This window comes from Gasterosteus aculeatus, chromosome 8 (genome assembly GCF_964276395.1).
Source record: "Gasterosteus aculeatus chromosome 8, fGasAcu3.hap1.1, whole genome shotgun sequence".
In the NCBI taxonomy this organism is placed as follows: Eukaryota; Metazoa; Chordata; class Actinopteri; order Perciformes; family Gasterosteidae; genus Gasterosteus; species Gasterosteus aculeatus.
In genome coordinates this window covers 20,864,876-20,882,424 of record NC_135695.1, presented here as the reverse complement: position 1 = coordinate 20,882,424, position 17,549 = coordinate 20,864,876, and the positions used below count along the sequence as shown (strand labels likewise).

Here is a 17,549-nt window from a genome sequence, read left to right as displayed (position 1 = left end):
AGACGCGTTAATTACATGGTTTAGTGAATATACCCTGAACACACCTCGACTTCTCACAGTTACTATAGCAACAAAGCATAGCTTGCTGGTGGCTAACAATGCTAGCGGAAAACCATATCGGTACACACAGCTAGACTCCTTCGAGTTGTCAGAAATGGTGAGTTATTATTTCCTCGTGTCATAACATCGGTGCCGACGCAACGTTGAACTCTCACGCGCCTTCGGGACCAAACGAGAATTGTTCGCTAACGTGTAGCATAGAAAACACCAGCTAGCACCTATGGCTAACAGCTAGCATAACAGATAACTTTTTCTAAACTAACGTTATTAGTTAACTAACTAATTAGCTACGTTAATCTAACATGAGCCAACAACTTTAACCGGAATAACAGTAAATCAATGTACAGCCACATAAAGCCGGGTTTACCTACATAGTAAATAATTCATAACTAACGTAACGTAACTAACGTTAACTAAGGTGAGCATTGATGTGTTAGCATTAGCTACAGCTATTTGCAACGTGACTTTTACCGATAGTTTCTACGTTCACATACCTAACGTTGAATAAATACACTTTAAATCAGTGCACTCTGTTTCTTTTGGGTTGGTTACTGTTTGGGATGCCATTTAAGGCTCAGCTTGGTGGTTTAATGCACCAGTTTGTGATTTAAAACATTCAGGTAATAAAACCACAAGAGGTCACAAGGAGCAGTAACACATGTTAGAGACACCTAAATTACACTGTCTAACTTACACTGATCTCATTTAGAATCATCCAACTTCCACTGATCTCATTTTAAATTATTCAACTTACACTGATCTCATTTAAAATTATCCAACTTACACTGATCTCATTTTAAATTATTCAACTTACACTGATCTCCCCCCTGATGTCAGTTAGTCATTTAATACATGAAGTCATAAAAAAAGTTTTTAACATTTTCTAAAACCCTCCTTCATGATCTTTGTGATAATACTTAAAAGCGAAGAGGGATCTAGTTTAGTATCAAAGAAGTGAAATCTATATTTTTAGCATTTTAACAAACATAATACAGCTTTGAAAATCAGAAACTGTGTTTTCAAGAGTCTTCGGCCTTCGTGAAAGTCTTGAGCACATCTGACCGATCCACACATTGTAGTTGATCTAGATGTAAATCTAGATGGAATTTCGCCTTTTTTGCATTTTCAACACACACACACTCTCTAGGTTCAGGATGTAGTCACCTGACTCTGGACAGTGAGAGGAAACAAAGAGTTCTGGAGGTCAAACACAGGTCCCGTTGCTGTGAGCTGACCTTAAATAAGTTATTTGAAGCCAAATCACCTCCAGACAATCATTTAGATTTAATTAGATTCCACTGCCTTTTAATTCTATTTGGTTGTCAAAATTAAAAGAATCAGATGAAGCGATGCCACTCTTAAGTTTGACTAAAATCACAACAAAGCTGACTGATTGCTGCCGTGGCAACAAGACGTTTCCTGAAACCTTTCAACCTGTAAGAGCCTCAGACCTTCTGTCAGAGTACAGGCCTCCCTTCACAGTCCTTCACATGACTCGTCCCGGCCTTCAGGAGTACCGGACGCTTCCACCTGCAGGGACTCAACACTTTCCTAGGTTACGTAATCCAACACCCTGAACACAGTTTGTTTTTGTCAGTCAGTTGAAAGTCATGTTGGAAAAGTCTGCGCTGCTTTTCTCTGAACAACATGAGGCTGGGACGAGGTTCATCTCGGCCCCGGTGTTCACCCAAAGGACCGGGACGTCTAACGCGTCACACATGGACACGAATGCTCCCTGAAATGTATTGATATGAACCCACACTCAATGATTCTCTTTTAAGATGACTGAGCAAACTTCTGGGTCTATACGCGGGACTCAGAGCCGCATGAGCATCTTTGAAATAAAAGCAGTTTGAAGTGACACGACCCTTCTCGCCAGGAGGACCGCTACGCCTTCCTGACCGAGTGGTACGACCCGACCGCCGCTCTCCTGCGGCGCTACCAGCTGTTCTACTTCCCCAAAGATAGCTCGGTGGAAATGGTGAGCGTCCACCACGGCATCATCATGTTACATTGGCGCCTCCAACTCTGTTTAGACAAACTGACATTCGAATTGATGAAGCATTTTTCTGCCCTTTTTCACTGAGAATCTCTGTAAAACCCCAATGGAGCTGTAAACGTGGCCAAAGAATGCTCAGTAAACCTGGATAATATCAACATAATACACGCATTCTGTTCATCTCCAACAGACAGAACAAATCATCATGCTTAGTCTACAACTATTTCATTGGAATAAACTGCTGTTATTTATTTCCAGTTTGACGTTAAAAACCAGCGCATATTTCTGAGGAGGACCCGGTACCAGGAGCTCCGCCTGGAGGACCTGTTTGTCGGGAATCGAGTGAACGTTTTCTCCCGTCAGCTCAATCTGATTGAATATGGAGACCAGTACACCGCCAACAAGCTGGGCAGCAAGAAGGAAAGGTACAGATACCGCCCGATAATCGATAAACAATTCTTCCCGTGGAACCGGCCCTGCTTGCTTCAGGTTGTTGAGAAGTTCAAATTCATGAATACACACGTTATAAAACTTAGCAGAATTAGCAGAGAGGTTGATCATCATCTGCAGTCCCCTCATAATCTTTATATTAGCATTCTTGAGTTAATGCAGTGTAATCTATTAAGTGCAGGATCGCTCACAGACATAATCCCCCCCCCCCCCAGCATTGTATTATGGCAGATGAAATGTGTTGCCTTGTATAACATTCTACATTTCAAAGGTCTGATGTGGAGCTGCTCCATATGCGAGCGGCTCCACATGGAAGAGTTTCTCTCGTCCTTGAAAGGACCTTGTGATCCGTTCCTTCCAGAACTCTGGCTCTGATAAAGCCGGACGTCGTCACCAAGATCGGAGACGTGCTGGAGTTGATCCACTCGTCCAACCTGCTGGTGACCAAAGCCAAGATGACGGCGCTCACAGGGTGAGAGGGAGTCCGTGTGTGTTCAGCGCTCACGGCCTCGAGGCCCTTCGCCCTCCACGCCTTGTGTCATTGTTAGATTTTATTACTCACGATCCACAAGGTGAAGTGTTTGTGTTTTAGCTTGTTGGTTTAACTGTTGAATTTGGATATCGCTGACGTGAAGAAAAAGTTTTGTCTCTTAGCAACAGAACCACGATTACATTTCTTTTCGGTCTTGTACAGAAGTAAACGGGTGTTAGTGTGTCCTGTTCCTGTCAGATCTAACCCCCCCCGTGTGAAAACACCTATGAGCACATTCCTAACTGTTAAAAACGATATTCTGAGGAGCTCGCATGGTCTTCCTGTCGTTTTATTGCAATAATCAGGAGCACCGCTGCCTTCAGCGGAAAGACCTTTGACCCCGTGAAGAAGTGACAGGAACCCGGTGGACGTGGCGGCTCTCGTGACTCATTAACTCGGCGCTTCAAGGTTTTCTTTCTCTCGTTGCAGGAAGCAGGCGGCAGACTTTTATGTGGAACATCAGTCGAAGCCTTTCTTCAAGTGAGTGCCTGTCAATGATTGGCCGGTTCCGAGCCCGATCGCTCACTGAAGCTCTAACAAAAGATCCCGACGGCCGCAGCCACATTCAGACAGATTTAATGGGGGGGGGGGGGGGGGGGGGGCTCAAAGTTAAACTTCAGCTTTAATCTATTTCATTCAGCCCAAAATCACAAATCACAGGAAACTCACAGGAACCACCCCCTCAAATGGACACCATAAGAGTTACAACACAACCTATGAGGTTAAACATGGTCCAAAGGAACAGTGTTTCCATGGAAACCGCCTGTCTCATGTCTCGCTGTCGGTCCGTCCCGCAGTAACCTGGTGCAGTTTGTGTCCTCGGGCCCCGTGGTGGCCCTGGAGCTGATGGGGGACGAGGCCGTGTCCATCTGGCGGAGGCTCCTGGGGCCCACAGACTCCTCGGCGGCGAGGAAGGAGGCGCCGCGCAGCGTCCGGGCCCAGTTCGGGACCGACGCCGTGAAAAACGTCGGCCACGGCTCCGACTCCCTCGCCGCGGCAGCGAGGGTAAGAGCGGCAAGACGGGCCCCGCCCTGACCGCTGGCGTGTGAAGTTCTCATTCTGTTCCTTCCGGCAGGAGCTGGAGTTCTTCTTCCCGTCCACCGTCGGCCACGGCCCCCCCAACACGGCCACGTGCACGGAGTGCACGTGCTGCATCGTCAAACCCCACGCCGTGTCAGAAGGTAGGGACCGCCTCCCCCTCCACTCATAGCCCAGGGGAGAGTCTGTCGTCACCACGCCGACCACACTGGGGCTTGTGTGTTTTTCCAAATCCCTGCCCTGATCCCCGCCGGGTGGAGGGGGACGGGGGGGACGGGGGGCATTCCTCTGGAGCCGTGACCTGTGAAACGTGGAATTCTCTGCCCGATGAGCGGGGGGAGACCTGGACGAGCTGCTCCCTTTAATCTTCCCTCCCCCTGTGATGTGGAGAGCTCCTCCTCCTCCTCTGAAGAGCTGTCCGCTCTTCGTCTGTTTCAGCGCGACCTCTGGGGAGGGAACCTGTGACCCTCTGTCGGTCACAGCGGGGAGCTTTTCCTCTGTAGCGCCACCACCTGGTCAGGATGCCAGCGTGTCCCGCGGCTGTAGTTAATGACTGAATACCTGAGGCGGTGGTCATGGTAACCACACTTGATTGGCATCAGGGTGTTGGCATTTAGCTCAAAGCACCTCCCAGTACTGCTCCCACAAACATGTTTTATGCGTACGTCCCTTCAGTGCAAATCTCACCTATTAGAGCTATAAATTCCTTTTTTATGTGCCTGCATGTACCAGCATGCATTGCACGCTGTTGTGACATAACAAGTGACTGCACAGCCAACAGCACTCATCAGAGAGTAAACCACTGATGGCTGTTGTGTTCCCAGTGGAAAGACCTTTTTCACCTCAGGGCATTTTGACCCGTCAAAATAAGAGTCCCGCGTGTTGTGCCGGGATCCCGACGCCCCGCCAGGCCTGAATGGAATGAAGCCCTCGGTAATGTTGTTGCTGCATCCACACCATGCTGCTTTTCCTGCCAGTGGAAATCTGTACCGTGAGAAAGTTTTGTGAGAGAGTGACCCGTTAAAGAGATTCTTTGTTTGGCCTCAGGGCGGAATGAGGAACTCCTCCAATCGGCTGCAGGATCCAGTTCCTCCCAAAGTACTCCGGACTAAACATGTTTAGGTTTTTAAACAAATGTGGTGGATCAACAGTTCATCACAAGCCTGCACAGCTCTCCCCTCGATGCTGAAGTACGTTGCACTTCAACATGTCGAACTTTTAAAATCCAGCCCAGTCCACGTACATGAGAAAATACTCATGTACATGGACTGCACGTACATGAGTATTCTCTCCGCGGCCAGATGACGTGGCGTCACCGCGCCGATAAAGGCGGCCGTGTCTGATAAGGTACTCGGACGCGACTGGAATAGAAGAGTTTCTGTTGCCAGGCACCCAGAGCAGGGTCTCCTAGCAACAGCACCAGCTGCTTTTGGGAGCTGGTGCTGAGTGTTTGTGCCTATCAGCTGCTGCTGCTGCTGCTGCTGGGGAGGACGGGAGGGGGGGGGGGACTTACCTAACAGTCTCACACACACACACAGGTGGTCTGGGACCAAACGGTTCCCCAATTAGAAGAGAAATTTATCAGAGACACACCGGGGACAATAAGAGAAGCTGAGAGCAGACCCCCCCCCCCTACCCGTCTTTCTGCCTCTTCTTCTTCTTCATCATCGTCGCCTGTCTGCAGCAGTCTGACCTTCACCGTCGCCGCCTCAGCGTCTCGCTCTCTGAAGAGATTACCGACCGACAATCTCGCCGTCCCTCTGTCACGGGGGGGGACAAGCCGAGGTCAACGCAGCATAAGACGACGGTTATGTTTGAGGCAGAAACAATAACTGTTTATTAAAGAGAGCAAATGATGAAAGCTGCTGAACAAGTTCCATGTTTGAAGAGTGAAATGTTTGCTTTTGCCTCACAGGTCTGACCGGGAGGATCCTGAACTCCATTTCAGCGGCCGGATTTGAGATCTCGGCGCTTCAGATGGTAAAAACGCGGCGCCGACGCCGGTCTCGCGTGTCGCAGCGTCACTCCCGGTAACCAATATGTGCACCTTATTGACCCGCGTGACGCCGCCATTGAGTGACCTCTGTGGCTCCGCACGCTCCGGGCCGCGGGACACCGATCGATCGATCAGGCGTCTGTTTTTCTGTGCGTCCGTGTCCTCTCTGAGGGTTCAAACACAAAGAGGAAGGATGCTTTGTTGTAGACAGACGGTCTCACACTCGTCTGTGTGGGATTCACAGTCTGACGCTTCAGTCACATGGTTTCCTCTCCACATTCCCCTGTGATGTTTCCCTCCTCGCACAGTTCAACGTGGACCGGCCCAACGCAGAAGAGTTCTACGAGGTGTACAGGGGCGTCGTCAACGAGTACCCCGTGAGTGACGCCGTCACGTCCCGTACAGATGTTTGAGTGGGGGGGGGGTGAGATGTAGTGACGTGTTTGACCCCCCCCCCCCCCCCCCCCCCCCCCCCCCTCTCTGCAGGGCATGGTGACGGAGCTGTGCTCCGGGCCCTGCTTGGTCCTGGAGATCCACGGCGCCGACGCGCCGCGCTCCTTCAGGGCCTTCTGTGGACCCGCCGACCCGGTGAGTCGCACGCGCCTCCTCCTCCTCCTGCCCGACGGGTCAAAGGTCAAACGCACTCGTCATTTTATATTACATAATATTATTTTAAAGCACCTTTTTGAAAAGCACCTCAACACACCTGATGCAATATTAACTTAAGCAACTGAATACAAAGAGAGTTAGACGGAAAATACTATGGAGTTATACTTCTACTAGAGGGGGACGACATGCGACGGTGTGTGTGTGTGTGTGTGTGTGTGTGTGTGTGTGTGTGTGTGTGTGTGTGTGTGTGTGTGTGTGTGTGTGTGTGTGCGCGCTGCAGGGCTGCTCTGGGACGCGATGAGCACTCTGAGGAGACGCTCACCTCCACGTCCCGCCGGTCGCTCATCCGTCCCTCCTCATGTTACATGTAATACATTACATTCATGTCATCCTCCGTAATGGCGTCCGTCCTTCAGTCGGCACAAGGTCACGGGCGCTACACCCTCGCCGCAGGAAAGGATTTAATCGGGCAATGATTTTCCGGGTCACATGACACTAGACACGCGTTAAATTGACGCCTCAGCGGACTCGCTCGGCGTGTAAGAGAAGACACTCGTTCGTGATGTTCGGCATCCGACAGTCGCTCCTCATCCTCGGCCACCGAGGCCTCTGTAGCAAAGCTGAACAAAGCTGTCGATCCCCTCCGGTAGATTTAAGACACATGACCTCTGACACGCAGCGTCATACATGCATAGATGACACGGACAGAAGTGGGAGTCGTACCTCCATCCTCATGAGGCCACCGCGGCCTGTAGACAGGAAGTGACGGAGTCGCCATGATGTCACCCGTTAGCTTGTGGGTGTTTTGAAGCCTCGTTTTCACCATCGTTTTTGTAACCAGAGAACAGGAAGTGACCGTGTGTGTGCGGAGGAGGAGCCACGGAGCCCCGCGTCCTCCAATCAGCCAGCGATGCACCGACCGCCTGCTCGCTCCACCTGATCGTTATTGTGTTTAAATCATCAGCTTCATAAAGCACATTAGGGTGGTGCTTCTGGCCCGACGATCGAACGATCGGCTAAAAATATGCTTTTTATTGATTTGTGACCCGTCTGTGTAGAGCTTCCTGTTCCCAGAGTTCATTTAAGTGCTCTGCTCACTACAAAGATCCTTCAGAGTAGAAATGTAGTCGGGCCGCCGCGTATTACTATGGTACTTTTGGTTGATGACCTTGAAACCTGCCCGACACACACAAATATAGATATAGTTCAGCTACAAGGCTGGTCTCGGATCAGTTTTAAGTCAACATGGTGTGTGTGAGTAAAAGTATCACATGACCGTTCCCTCTCTATAATTAGTACACAAGTGGTTTGTGTTCTATATTGGGCGTGCGTTCCCTCAGTGAATGACTTATTCATGTGCTCGCTCCCCATGAGGGCGGCGAGTTGAGGCTCCCGGAGAATCAAAGAGCAGGAGAGCGAGGTTCCACCTTGAGAAGGTCGTAGACTTTAGATAAAACTCCCGATTGGTATTCAGGAGTCACAAGATCAGAGCAGAAGGCGGGAAACCCGTCACAGGAAGCCACCGCGGCTGTTTGGTGTGAAAAAGTCGTCACTTCCGGTTTACGGGTCACATGAGCGGCTGCTGAGACATCACACTTACAGGATGTCCAGAAGGCCACGCTGCACATTTCATCACATTCACTTCCATGTTTATGAGGAGTTCTCAGCAGTATTATTACCAAGAGTACTACCACACTGCAAAACATTCCACTAAAATGTAAAAATCCTGCATTGAAAATAGAACCAGGAGAGAAGAGGTACTTTGTGTAAAAGTGTCTAATAGAAGTCGTATAGGAAATAATTTAATAATCTCCACATTTGAATAAAGGAGAAAATAACTAATGAAAAGTTTTGATTTGCAGTTGGTTTTGAAACAAAGCATCAGATTTGATAAACTAATAATCTTGCTTTTATAAAAATTGAGCTGAAGCTTTCAGATGAGAATCAAAGTCTAAATAATACTAAATACAATACTAAATGTATTGTTACTTTTCGCCACGGTTTACTGAGCAGAGGAATCCTAATCTTCTGCCCAGGAGATCTCCAGACGCCTTCGCCCGACCTCGCTGCGCGCCCTCTACGGCAAAGACCGCGTGAAGAACGCCGTGCACTGCTCCGACCTCCCCGAGGACGGCTTCCTGGAGGTCAGTGGTCCGGTGCTATCAACCCTCCTCCCACACCTCCTCTGATCCCACCAGCGAGCACGACCCGGCCGGTGGGCCGACGGGGTCTCATGACTCGGCTCTGTGGGCCGGGGGGGTGTGTGTGTGTGTGTGTGTGTGTGTGTGTGTGTCACACTGGTTCTGAGGACTTAGAAACAAAAGGCTTGTTCTGCTGGATGTGGGTCACTGACAAACGGGCCCTTGTTGAGGAGCGAGGGCGCTTTGGGCTTCATTCATGTTTCTCTCCACAGGTTCAGTATTTCTTCAGGATTCTGGACGGGTGACAGAGACATGAGGCGGTGCATTCAAAGACGTGACAGTTGAACTCATGTTTGTTTATTGTTTCAGCCTTATGCAGATTAAATAAAGTGTTTTGATCTTTAACATTTAACACACCGACTAAACACGTCATTACACGGGAAACTGCGTCTGATGTTCACTTTTTTTCGTCTTTTTTTTTGACCAGCGACTTTGGTTTCTGATTCATACATTACACTTTGAAAAAAATGTACAACTGCATAAATATAAAATTCTTCCACCATGAAAATGGTTAAAACATTCAATAGTAATCATGTGACGTCTCCAGGAAAAAAACAAAAACAAATTTAGTTTCCATGGAGATGAGCCACAAAGTTCTACACTACCAGTTAAAAAGAAACAAACTGAAGAGCTTTGAACAGAAACGTCATCAAAACGGATAAAGAACGGTTCCATGGAGTCGGTCGTCTACTCACCGTGGAGGTTCAGAGTACCATGCTAGTATTCAGTTAGAGCACATCAACACGCACACACCTTGGACCACTGAAGCGGACGTAAGACAGATCACAACAGGACTACAGCACACTGAGAACACCGTAAGGATGAAACACTGAGGACAGGAAGAGCTACACGTCAGTAGTGGAGTTACAGTAATAGATGAACACATGGCTCGAGGAATATTCTCATGTACAATAGAATAAATATTTGCTATTGCTACTCTTGTATTTTTACATTCTAACCCTGGACACACACACACACGCGCGCACACACGCGCACACACGCACGCACACAAGCTAGTGTAAAGCACACAGATTAAGTGTAGGTCCTGTATATCATGAATGTTCAAAGACTAGTGGTGTTTATCTCAACTCTTTTATTCTCTCTACATTGTGTCGGTGTCAAAGTGAGAGACGCTGGCCGCGGCTGAGGTCACGAGGCGATGTTGAACTTGACGTCAAAGCGTCCCTGATAGCGGTCCTTCTCGCTGTAGCCGATGTTTTCGCCGAACACTTTGCACTCGATGCGGAGCTCCTCGTTCAGGGTCAGGTTGTTGAACTGGATGGCCACCAGAGGCTGCAGGTACTGGGGGTGCAGCAGCTTGCCGTAGTACGGGTAGTACTGCAGCGGGAAGCCCTCGCCCAGCCCAAAGAACTTGATCTCTCCGATCTTGTCAGCGTCCTCCTCTCTCTGCGAACGCCACGGTGGATTTTAACTCGCGTCTCCTAACATTTGATGTAAACACGTGGGACACTGTGCTGAAAGGTCGGAGCGGACGTACCTTGTTCTTGCAGGAGATGGGGATCAGGTTGGGCTTCAGTTTTGGCAGCAGAAACTCTTCGACAGAGTTGTTCATTGGAGGCTGAAAGCAGAGAGAGAGACATCCTGAGCAACGTGAGCGAGGCTGCAGCAAACGGCACAGTTCTAACGAGTGATTCAGCTCAAAACTCCCATTTGTTGCCTTTAATCCTTTGAAAAACAGTTCAAAACATTCCGCCCTGTTTGCTGCTGCTCAGTTATGGGGTGAGAAAGTAGTTTTTTCTGAGAGTGATCATAACTCTAAAACGCCAATAAAAGAGTAAAATGTTAAAACATTCAAACTCTGCGACATGTTCTGTGTCATGTGACCACAGCGAGGGATTCGCTCGCCCACCTTCGGCCTGAAGTTGACGATCCTGTTGAGCTTGACGATGATGCACGGCTTCCCGGTGTCGAAGCCGTACTGCGGGTTTTCCAGTCCGGAGCACACGCCGAGCAGAGAGCGCTTGAAGCGGCAGGCCTTCCTCTGGCCGAGGTTGTCCTCCAGGGTGCCGCGGTCCATATAGGTCCCGGGGACGTCTGCGGGGGGGAAGACGGACAGTTACATTAAGACGGGTCGATGACACCGTATCCCTGCCTTTTAAAAATCTCTCTGGCATCAACTGGCACTTACCTCCACATTCTTCAAATTTCATCAGGTCGGTCTGTTTATCGTCATCGTACTCCTTCAGGAACTTGGTCATGGCGTCAGTGTACTTTTTGTACGAGGAGGCGTCGGACAGACTGAACGCGATTTCAGATTTCTCAGAGCGAGGCGTGTGGGACAGGCCTGAGGACACAACGCCGCATTAGTAACAACCCGTAGGAATCCAAATGTTTTCAAACAGCAAAATTAACTAAAGTATTGATTCTTACTGACGTGAAGTTCAGTGTTTGAATAAATAGAGCTTAGAGTTCTTAACAATGACAGCAGGGGAAGACTCTGCTCTGCCTACTTGAAGCACATCGAGGGGTTTGTGGACTCTGTACTTTTCCACAGACGTTGGGCTCGAGGCGCTGCGAGGCGTGGCGTGAGCAGAACGGCCGAGAGGAAACCTTTTCTTCCCAGAAGCCCCTCTGTTGGATCGCCGCGTTTGTTGCTGTAGTTGCCAGCGCGTTGTTGTGCGAGCAGCAGACACTGAGGCCCGTGAGTCCTCCCTCCCCCACACGTGTGACTCTCCCTCTCTCACAATGGAAACTTTTCGCCTGGGAGTGAGAGGCGGATCTGAATAACTACTCCCGGCTTCCTTGATCCTGCCACTACTGGAAAGTCTCTGCAGCTCAGAGCACAGGCCGCTCCTCCGCTGCCCCCCCCCGGCCTGCGCCGCTGAATATTCAACATGTGCTGTGCAAACAGCCGACAAGGCCGAGCACTTCACAGTGAGCCCGTTTGATTACTGACAGATTAAGACTTTACTGCAGAATAACCAGCTTAGAGCCCAACTTGTTCTACTGGTTAACACCCGTGAGGATCGACACAATCACAGCTCACGGGAATCGGTTCGGTCCCAGGGAGGGAGGGGGGCGGCCCCGGGGGGACATTGACCGGCCAAGAGCATTGAAGGACAAAATGGCTGAAGCTGATCAGAGGTCGGAAAGGACGGTATCGGAGTGACGAAGCGGGTACGGTCTTACCTGGGGGGGCCACCCGGTCCTGGTAGGTGGGCTTGTAGTTGCTGAGCGTGAGCAGCAGAGCCTGGATGGTCCCGATAAAGATCCCCGCCAAGCATCCGTAGAAGATCACGTAGAAGAGGAAGATCTTCACTGCAGAGCAAAGAGACGCAGGTCACAATCACAATGATGGGAAATGTTCTCAGGCAGAAAATGAGACGAAGCAGCATTAAAAATTAACATCTCATTAGTCGGCCTAAAGGCTAAAACGCCGTTAACCTCGAGGAGACACAATTACGCCGCCATTACAACAAAAGGGACTCATGGCGGCTTTGTCCACATAATGTAAAAAGGTACCCCAATAATGCAAGAACAGGAGGAGGCCAACAGGTTGAGTCATAGCGCCCCCCAACCCCGTCACCACCAACAGGTTGGACATTCAACCACAGCTCTTTTTAATCAACATTGAGAGGTGGAGAAGGTTTCCTCTCATCTTTCTGCTACTTTTACTTTCCTGTAACAAGACTCAAATCAAATGTCATGTTTAATATCACAGGTAAATCTAATACCACTTGCACCTCTGGGAGTCATTTAATATTTCAGAAATATCTGGAATTGCCATGAAAATGTTTTGATTTTTTTTTTTAAAAAGAGAAGGAAAAAAATGAATCAAAACTCATTTGTAAAATCTCATTGCATTTGAAGTCAGACAAACAAATGTTTTCATATGGTTTCTGATTTTTTAGGGGGCTTCCTAGAAACACTGATACCGTGTGCATTCCCATCTCCTCATGTGTTGTTGCTGAACCTTCCCAACACGCTTTCCCACTGCCAGATTCATGTCCAACGGGGCCACCGCAGAACCAGTTTGAGAACCGGTCCGACTCCCCTCCCGTTTTTTAGTTTAGTCTCACAAAAAAAAAAAAAAAACAACAACACACACCGACAGCAGCACCAGAACACAATGTGACATGTTGAGTGGGCCATGACTTATTAGATCTATTCCAACATGGCTACCTGGCACCTCTGTGCACATCTGCAGCAGGCTTCCCGTGTGACGCACCTGTTGGGGGGGGGGACTACACACACCGCTGTGTTTAAATCGTGTGCAGCGTTTCTTTTTTTTTTCTCCATTTAAACAATGATCAGATTTCATTTGCAAAAGGAACTCAATTTTCTCTCACGGATGCAGGTGAAACAAGCACGAGAGACACTATACAGGCCCTTGTGAGGCCAACACCGTGTTTTTAGCTGGTCAACAGGAAACGATGGTATTTGTTAAACGTGACCTGTTGGACACACGTGGGCCATGTGGGAGCGGCTGTGGAAGCCAACAGGTTCCCTAGAAATGTAAATATGCGAGAGGACAGACGGAGTTTTGAATGGAGCACCTCCCCCACCAATGTGCTGCAGAGCCCGACTGCTCTGCAGCACATTTATGTAGCGGAGGACAAACACGGAGACACATACCTGTCTGTCTCACACCAAAGCTCCCGTCCTCCATTTTAAAATCACAAAAAAAAAAACCTCACACACACACACACCTTCAATGCCTCCATTAAACGGTCCGTCTCACTAACTCGAGGACACAGACCTGTTGATCCCTTGAGCAACATCGCTCTTTTTAGTTGATGCGACACATCGACCCCAACACACACACACACACACACACACACACACACAGCCTGTAGTAGATTTAGCACAAGTACACGAGAGGAAGTATTACTACACCAATCACATGTACTCGTAAGTTCGCCACAAACTATAAACCCTGTTGCCATGGAGACGCGCAATCAGGTGAGACCGCCGGTCGGGAAACAACCGTCGATTCCTCGAGCGAAGAAACGGTTTTATTTTTTATTTCGCTTTGGCAGTAAAGAAAACGGCCACAAATCCGGTCGTTTCTTTGGGGGGGGGGGGGGGGGGGGGGGGGGGGGAGTCGGAGATGGGGAGGGAGGGGAGGAGGGGAGAAGGAGGGTGAGTCGTGATCAGCACAGTGTTACCGGGCAGCGTCTGAGCTCATCCCACCGGGGTTTCACGCAGTTTACGATCAGATAAACCGGTTTAACCAGCTCACCGGGCGGGTTATCCCATCACACCGAGCGCCACTTCTCTTAAGTACCGAACACGGGGGGTTTTAAGAGCCGCTCATCTTCGGCTTAAGCAGGAAAAAACCGGGTAAACCAGGATCCCGATTAGCTCATTAACAAGGTGCGTGAGGAGGGTAAAACGTCCTCTGGTTCCCCTCTAGTTCCCCCCCCCCCCCGCGTGGATCACAGAGTCCCGGCCCCGCGCGGCCTGTCCTTCAGCGTGACCTTTTCACAAAGGACGGTCGTTACGCCGGCGGGGCCGGGCGACGCCTTCGGCAAACGTTTCCTCTGCCGGGGCGCCGACCGTTGGAGTGTCCGACCCGACGTCCAACTTAGATGCGAGCCAATAACTTCATTTACTACGAACGTATTTGTCTCAAGTTGGTGACCGACGGTGGACCTGTGGCGCCTTCGGAGCCGCCGAGAACTCCTTCACGCGTTTCGTGTTTTATTGAGATTCGACGGAGAAACTTCTCCACCCGCCTCCATTGAAGAGCGGAGTCACGACGCGGCGCGTCGGTCTAACAGGTGCTGTGTCTTCACCCGTGGGGGGTGGCGGGGAGGGGGGGGGGGGGCACTGCTTCTGACCTCCATCCTCGTGGGTGCGACTTTGTGCCGCCATTGAAATAAAACCAGAGGAAAGGAAACGACTTACGCCAACTGCTCCCCGTCCGCCCGAGAAACTCCTTCTTCTCTGAATTCCACACGAATGTCCTCCACCCGCCGTCGCTGTCCTTGTTCGCCTGCATGGTTCTCCGGTGGTGTCTCAGAAGCAGCTCAGCTCGATAACCGTCCCCGACAGGAAACGCGGAAGGGAAGCTTCACACGCGACTCGAAATATGTCTCAGAGACAGACCGGCTCCGCCCGCGAACTCCTGTAATAACTTACCCCCCGAAGGGGGGGGGGCTGCGCCCAGCAAATCACGGCCTGCCTCCGCTCATACGTCACCGCCAGAAAGGGCGGGGGGGGGGGGTGCGAGGGGGCTCCCGGCTGAACCACACGGGCGACAGAAAATGGCAAACGGTTTGCCAGCGAGCGTTTTAAATGATGCCGGCGCCATGGAAACCACTGCGGCCTTCGCCCAGGTCTCCGCCGTGTAACGCGGAGGGACAAACGGTTCCACCACCTGCAAAGACAATAAGCGTACAACACTACCCGCGGTACACAATCTGTCACACTATCCAACGGTCAGAAGCACTGATGCTTTAAGTGAAACTACTTCTACCGGTTCCACTTGACTTTTAGCTAGTTTTCCTTTTGACAATAACTAACGTTACTTCCACTGGTTCTCCTTGAACGTTAGAACAGTTTTTTCCTTTGGCCGCTAACTACCATTCAACCTTTCATCTATTACTTTCAGCTACAGTTTTCTAACAGTAGTCTTGTCAGCTAAACATTTTAACCATTTTTTGCAACTTTTAGCTAACTATTTCAACTTTCATTCATTACTTAGCTAAGCTAACTTTTTCCACCACTAATGCTAACCAATTCATTAATTCTGCCTAACTATTTTAAGAGTTAATGTATTTGCCTTATTTTAGCTAATTAACTTTTTCAACTGTTCCCATCACGTCCGACTAACTATTCAAACTGTTTATCCACAACTTTTAGCTAACGCTATTTCAATTGTTTACCTCACTTTTAGCTAACGCTAACTATTTCTACAACTAACATTAACCAATTCCATTACTAAAGCGATTGCTTTTACCTAACTATTATAAAATTAGTGCATTAGCCTTATTTTAGTTAACTATTTCAACTGTTCCCATTACGTTTGACTAACTATTAACTAACTTTTTATCCACAACTTTTAGCTAGCTATTTAAACTGTTTCCATTATGCGTGGCAGACAATTTGTAGAGAACTTTAGGTGGCTTTATTTGTTCATCCATCAATTGTATTTACGCTACTTTTTCAACCATTTATCAATTGACGTTTGGATTATTCCAACCAATCCATTACTTTTAGCTAACTGCTAAGTGGGATACACATTTCCATGCCCTGTTTAGGAATATTTGAATCCAACGGTTGGACATTATCCATATAGCACCACTTGTTTGGCACCTAAAAGTATTTTAATTCTAAATTAACTTATTTTCATATGAGCTAGTTTCAGCCATGACAATAAAGGGAGACGTTTCAAATAGGTTTGAATAATGCACATTTATTTAGACGTAATGGAGATAAAAACTCAAGAAAACTGCCCTCAAATTAAAAGTAGAGCATCAGCAGGCTGTGAGCTGTAGTTGATTTCTACATTGATCCAGAGTCATTGAAGCTGCAATCTATGTCTATTGTTAGCTCAGTTTGTTTATTTGTCATCATGCTAATAGAAAGCCTGATTAAATCGAAACGTGTTGACAGGGTGGATCTGCGTCACTGGGCGGGTTCACACATTATGTGTCGCTCTGTGCTTACAGTGGCCTCCTTGTTTATTTAGGTTTTGAGTAAGAGGCAGTAAGAAATAACCCGTTTCTTCTTTCTGCTCCTTCACGTATGTGTAAACAGACTGGAAGCGCGATAACAAAATCCCTTATTTTCCCCACAACACAAAATGTTGCAGTGTTGCAGCAGCCAATGGGACCGGACACCAAGATGTGAGGAAAAGGCAACGAATAGAATACAAACTAAACTGGCTTGGCTCATATTATTACATTTAGGAAATGTGAAATAAAGTTGTGTTTTATATTTTTATTAACGTAAAACGGGAAACAAACTGCTGCGTGACGCATATTATGCCTCCGAGCATTTTTTATTAACATAAAGAAAGTCAAAAAGAGAGAGAGAGCAGAAAAAGTACACTGTGTAACCGTGTTTATTCTCAAAGGCTGAAGGGAGGGAGAACAGCATGTGCCGCCACGCTAACAGTCTTTCTTATTAAACCGAGATTTGATCAGTGGACTCGATGCCCAGTGAAAGTTAACTCCTTTCAGCTTATTGGCTGATGTCAGGAACTCAACCATTCTAAGTTACAGTATGAAGGGGAAAAACATCGGGTCAGTTTTCTCTCCACTAAAGGAAGTAAAGATACTTTCATTCCACCAGAACCCCTTTGTAAATGTCCACATGTTCAGTGACAGTTCTCCGATCAAGCGGTTTGAATACAATCCCCTGGCCTACATTCAGATGTTTGACGCAGGCGGCCTCTTTATCTTTGTTCTCCTCTGACTCCTAAAACTCTTATCAACATCGTGCAGATGAACGCTTCTCTGTCGTGTGTAGTGAAGGTTTCACCTCCGTTGTTTGGTGGTCTAGTAGTCCTTCACCTTGTGTCCACGCAGGAAAACAGGGTTGAGGGGTTATTAGACAACGTCCTGCTATCAAAGTAATATACACTTAATACACTTAATCTAAATGTAAATACCTGTTAACAATACACCAGCATCACTGTCAAGGCACGTAATATTATTATTAGTTATTTGTAGGCGTATTATTCATGTTATTAAT

At 48.4% G+C, this 17,549-nt stretch overlaps 2 protein-coding genes across 2 annotated transcripts; one reads left to right on the top strand and one right to left on the bottom strand.

Moving 5' to 3' along the window:
• Positions 1-8: 8 nt before the first annotated feature.
• nme7 (NME/NM23 family member 7) lies at positions 9-9,237 on the top strand. The gene is made up of 12 exons (XM_040184604.2): positions 9-157; positions 1,940-2,041; positions 2,318-2,484; positions 2,871-2,981; positions 3,471-3,521; positions 3,839-4,046; positions 4,117-4,222; positions 5,995-6,059; positions 6,384-6,452; positions 6,562-6,663; positions 8,721-8,828; positions 9,098-9,237. Exons 1-12 carry the CDS (start codon positions 155-157, stop codon positions 9,128-9,130), a joined length of 1,125 nt encoding a protein of 374 aa, XP_040040538.1. The 5' UTR covers positions 9-154; the 3' UTR covers positions 9,131-9,237.
• Positions 9,161-16,600, bottom strand: atp1b1a (ATPase Na+/K+ transporting subunit beta 1a). Its single transcript, XM_078108699.1, has 6 exons — positions 14,757-16,600; positions 12,036-12,164; positions 11,035-11,190; positions 10,756-10,940; positions 10,384-10,464; positions 9,161-10,292 (listed from the first exon to the last, which is right to left on the bottom strand). Exons 1-6 carry the CDS (start codon positions 14,848-14,850, stop codon positions 10,035-10,037), a joined length of 903 nt encoding a protein of 300 aa, XP_077964825.1. The 5' UTR covers positions 14,851-16,600; the 3' UTR covers positions 9,161-10,034.
• Between the last annotated feature and the right edge of the window lie 949 nt (positions 16,601-17,549).

Bases quoted from the DNA above. Each gene is read 5' to 3' on its own strand.
- nme7 (XM_040184604.2), top strand. The intron at 2,485-2,870 runs GTACAGATACCG...CGTTCCTTCCAG, and splicing joins CTGGGCAGCAAGAAGGAAAG to AACTCTGGCTCTGATAAAGC. The intron at 8,829-9,097 runs GTCAGTGGTCCG...TTCTCTCCACAG, and splicing joins CCGAGGACGGCTTCCTGGAG to GTTCAGTATTTCTTCAGGAT.
- atp1b1a (XM_078108699.1), bottom strand. From the start codon at position 14,850: ATGCAGGCGAACAAGGACAGCGACGGCGGGTGGAGGACATTCGTGTGG. The intron at 10,941-11,034 runs GTAAGTGCCAGT...TCCCCCCCGCAG, and splicing joins GAAATTTGAAGAATGTGGAG to ACGTCCCCGGGACCTATATG. The intron at 10,293-10,383 runs GTACGTCCGCTC...TGGCGTTCGCAG, and splicing joins CCATCTCCTGCAAGAACAAG to AGAGAGGAGGACGCTGACAA.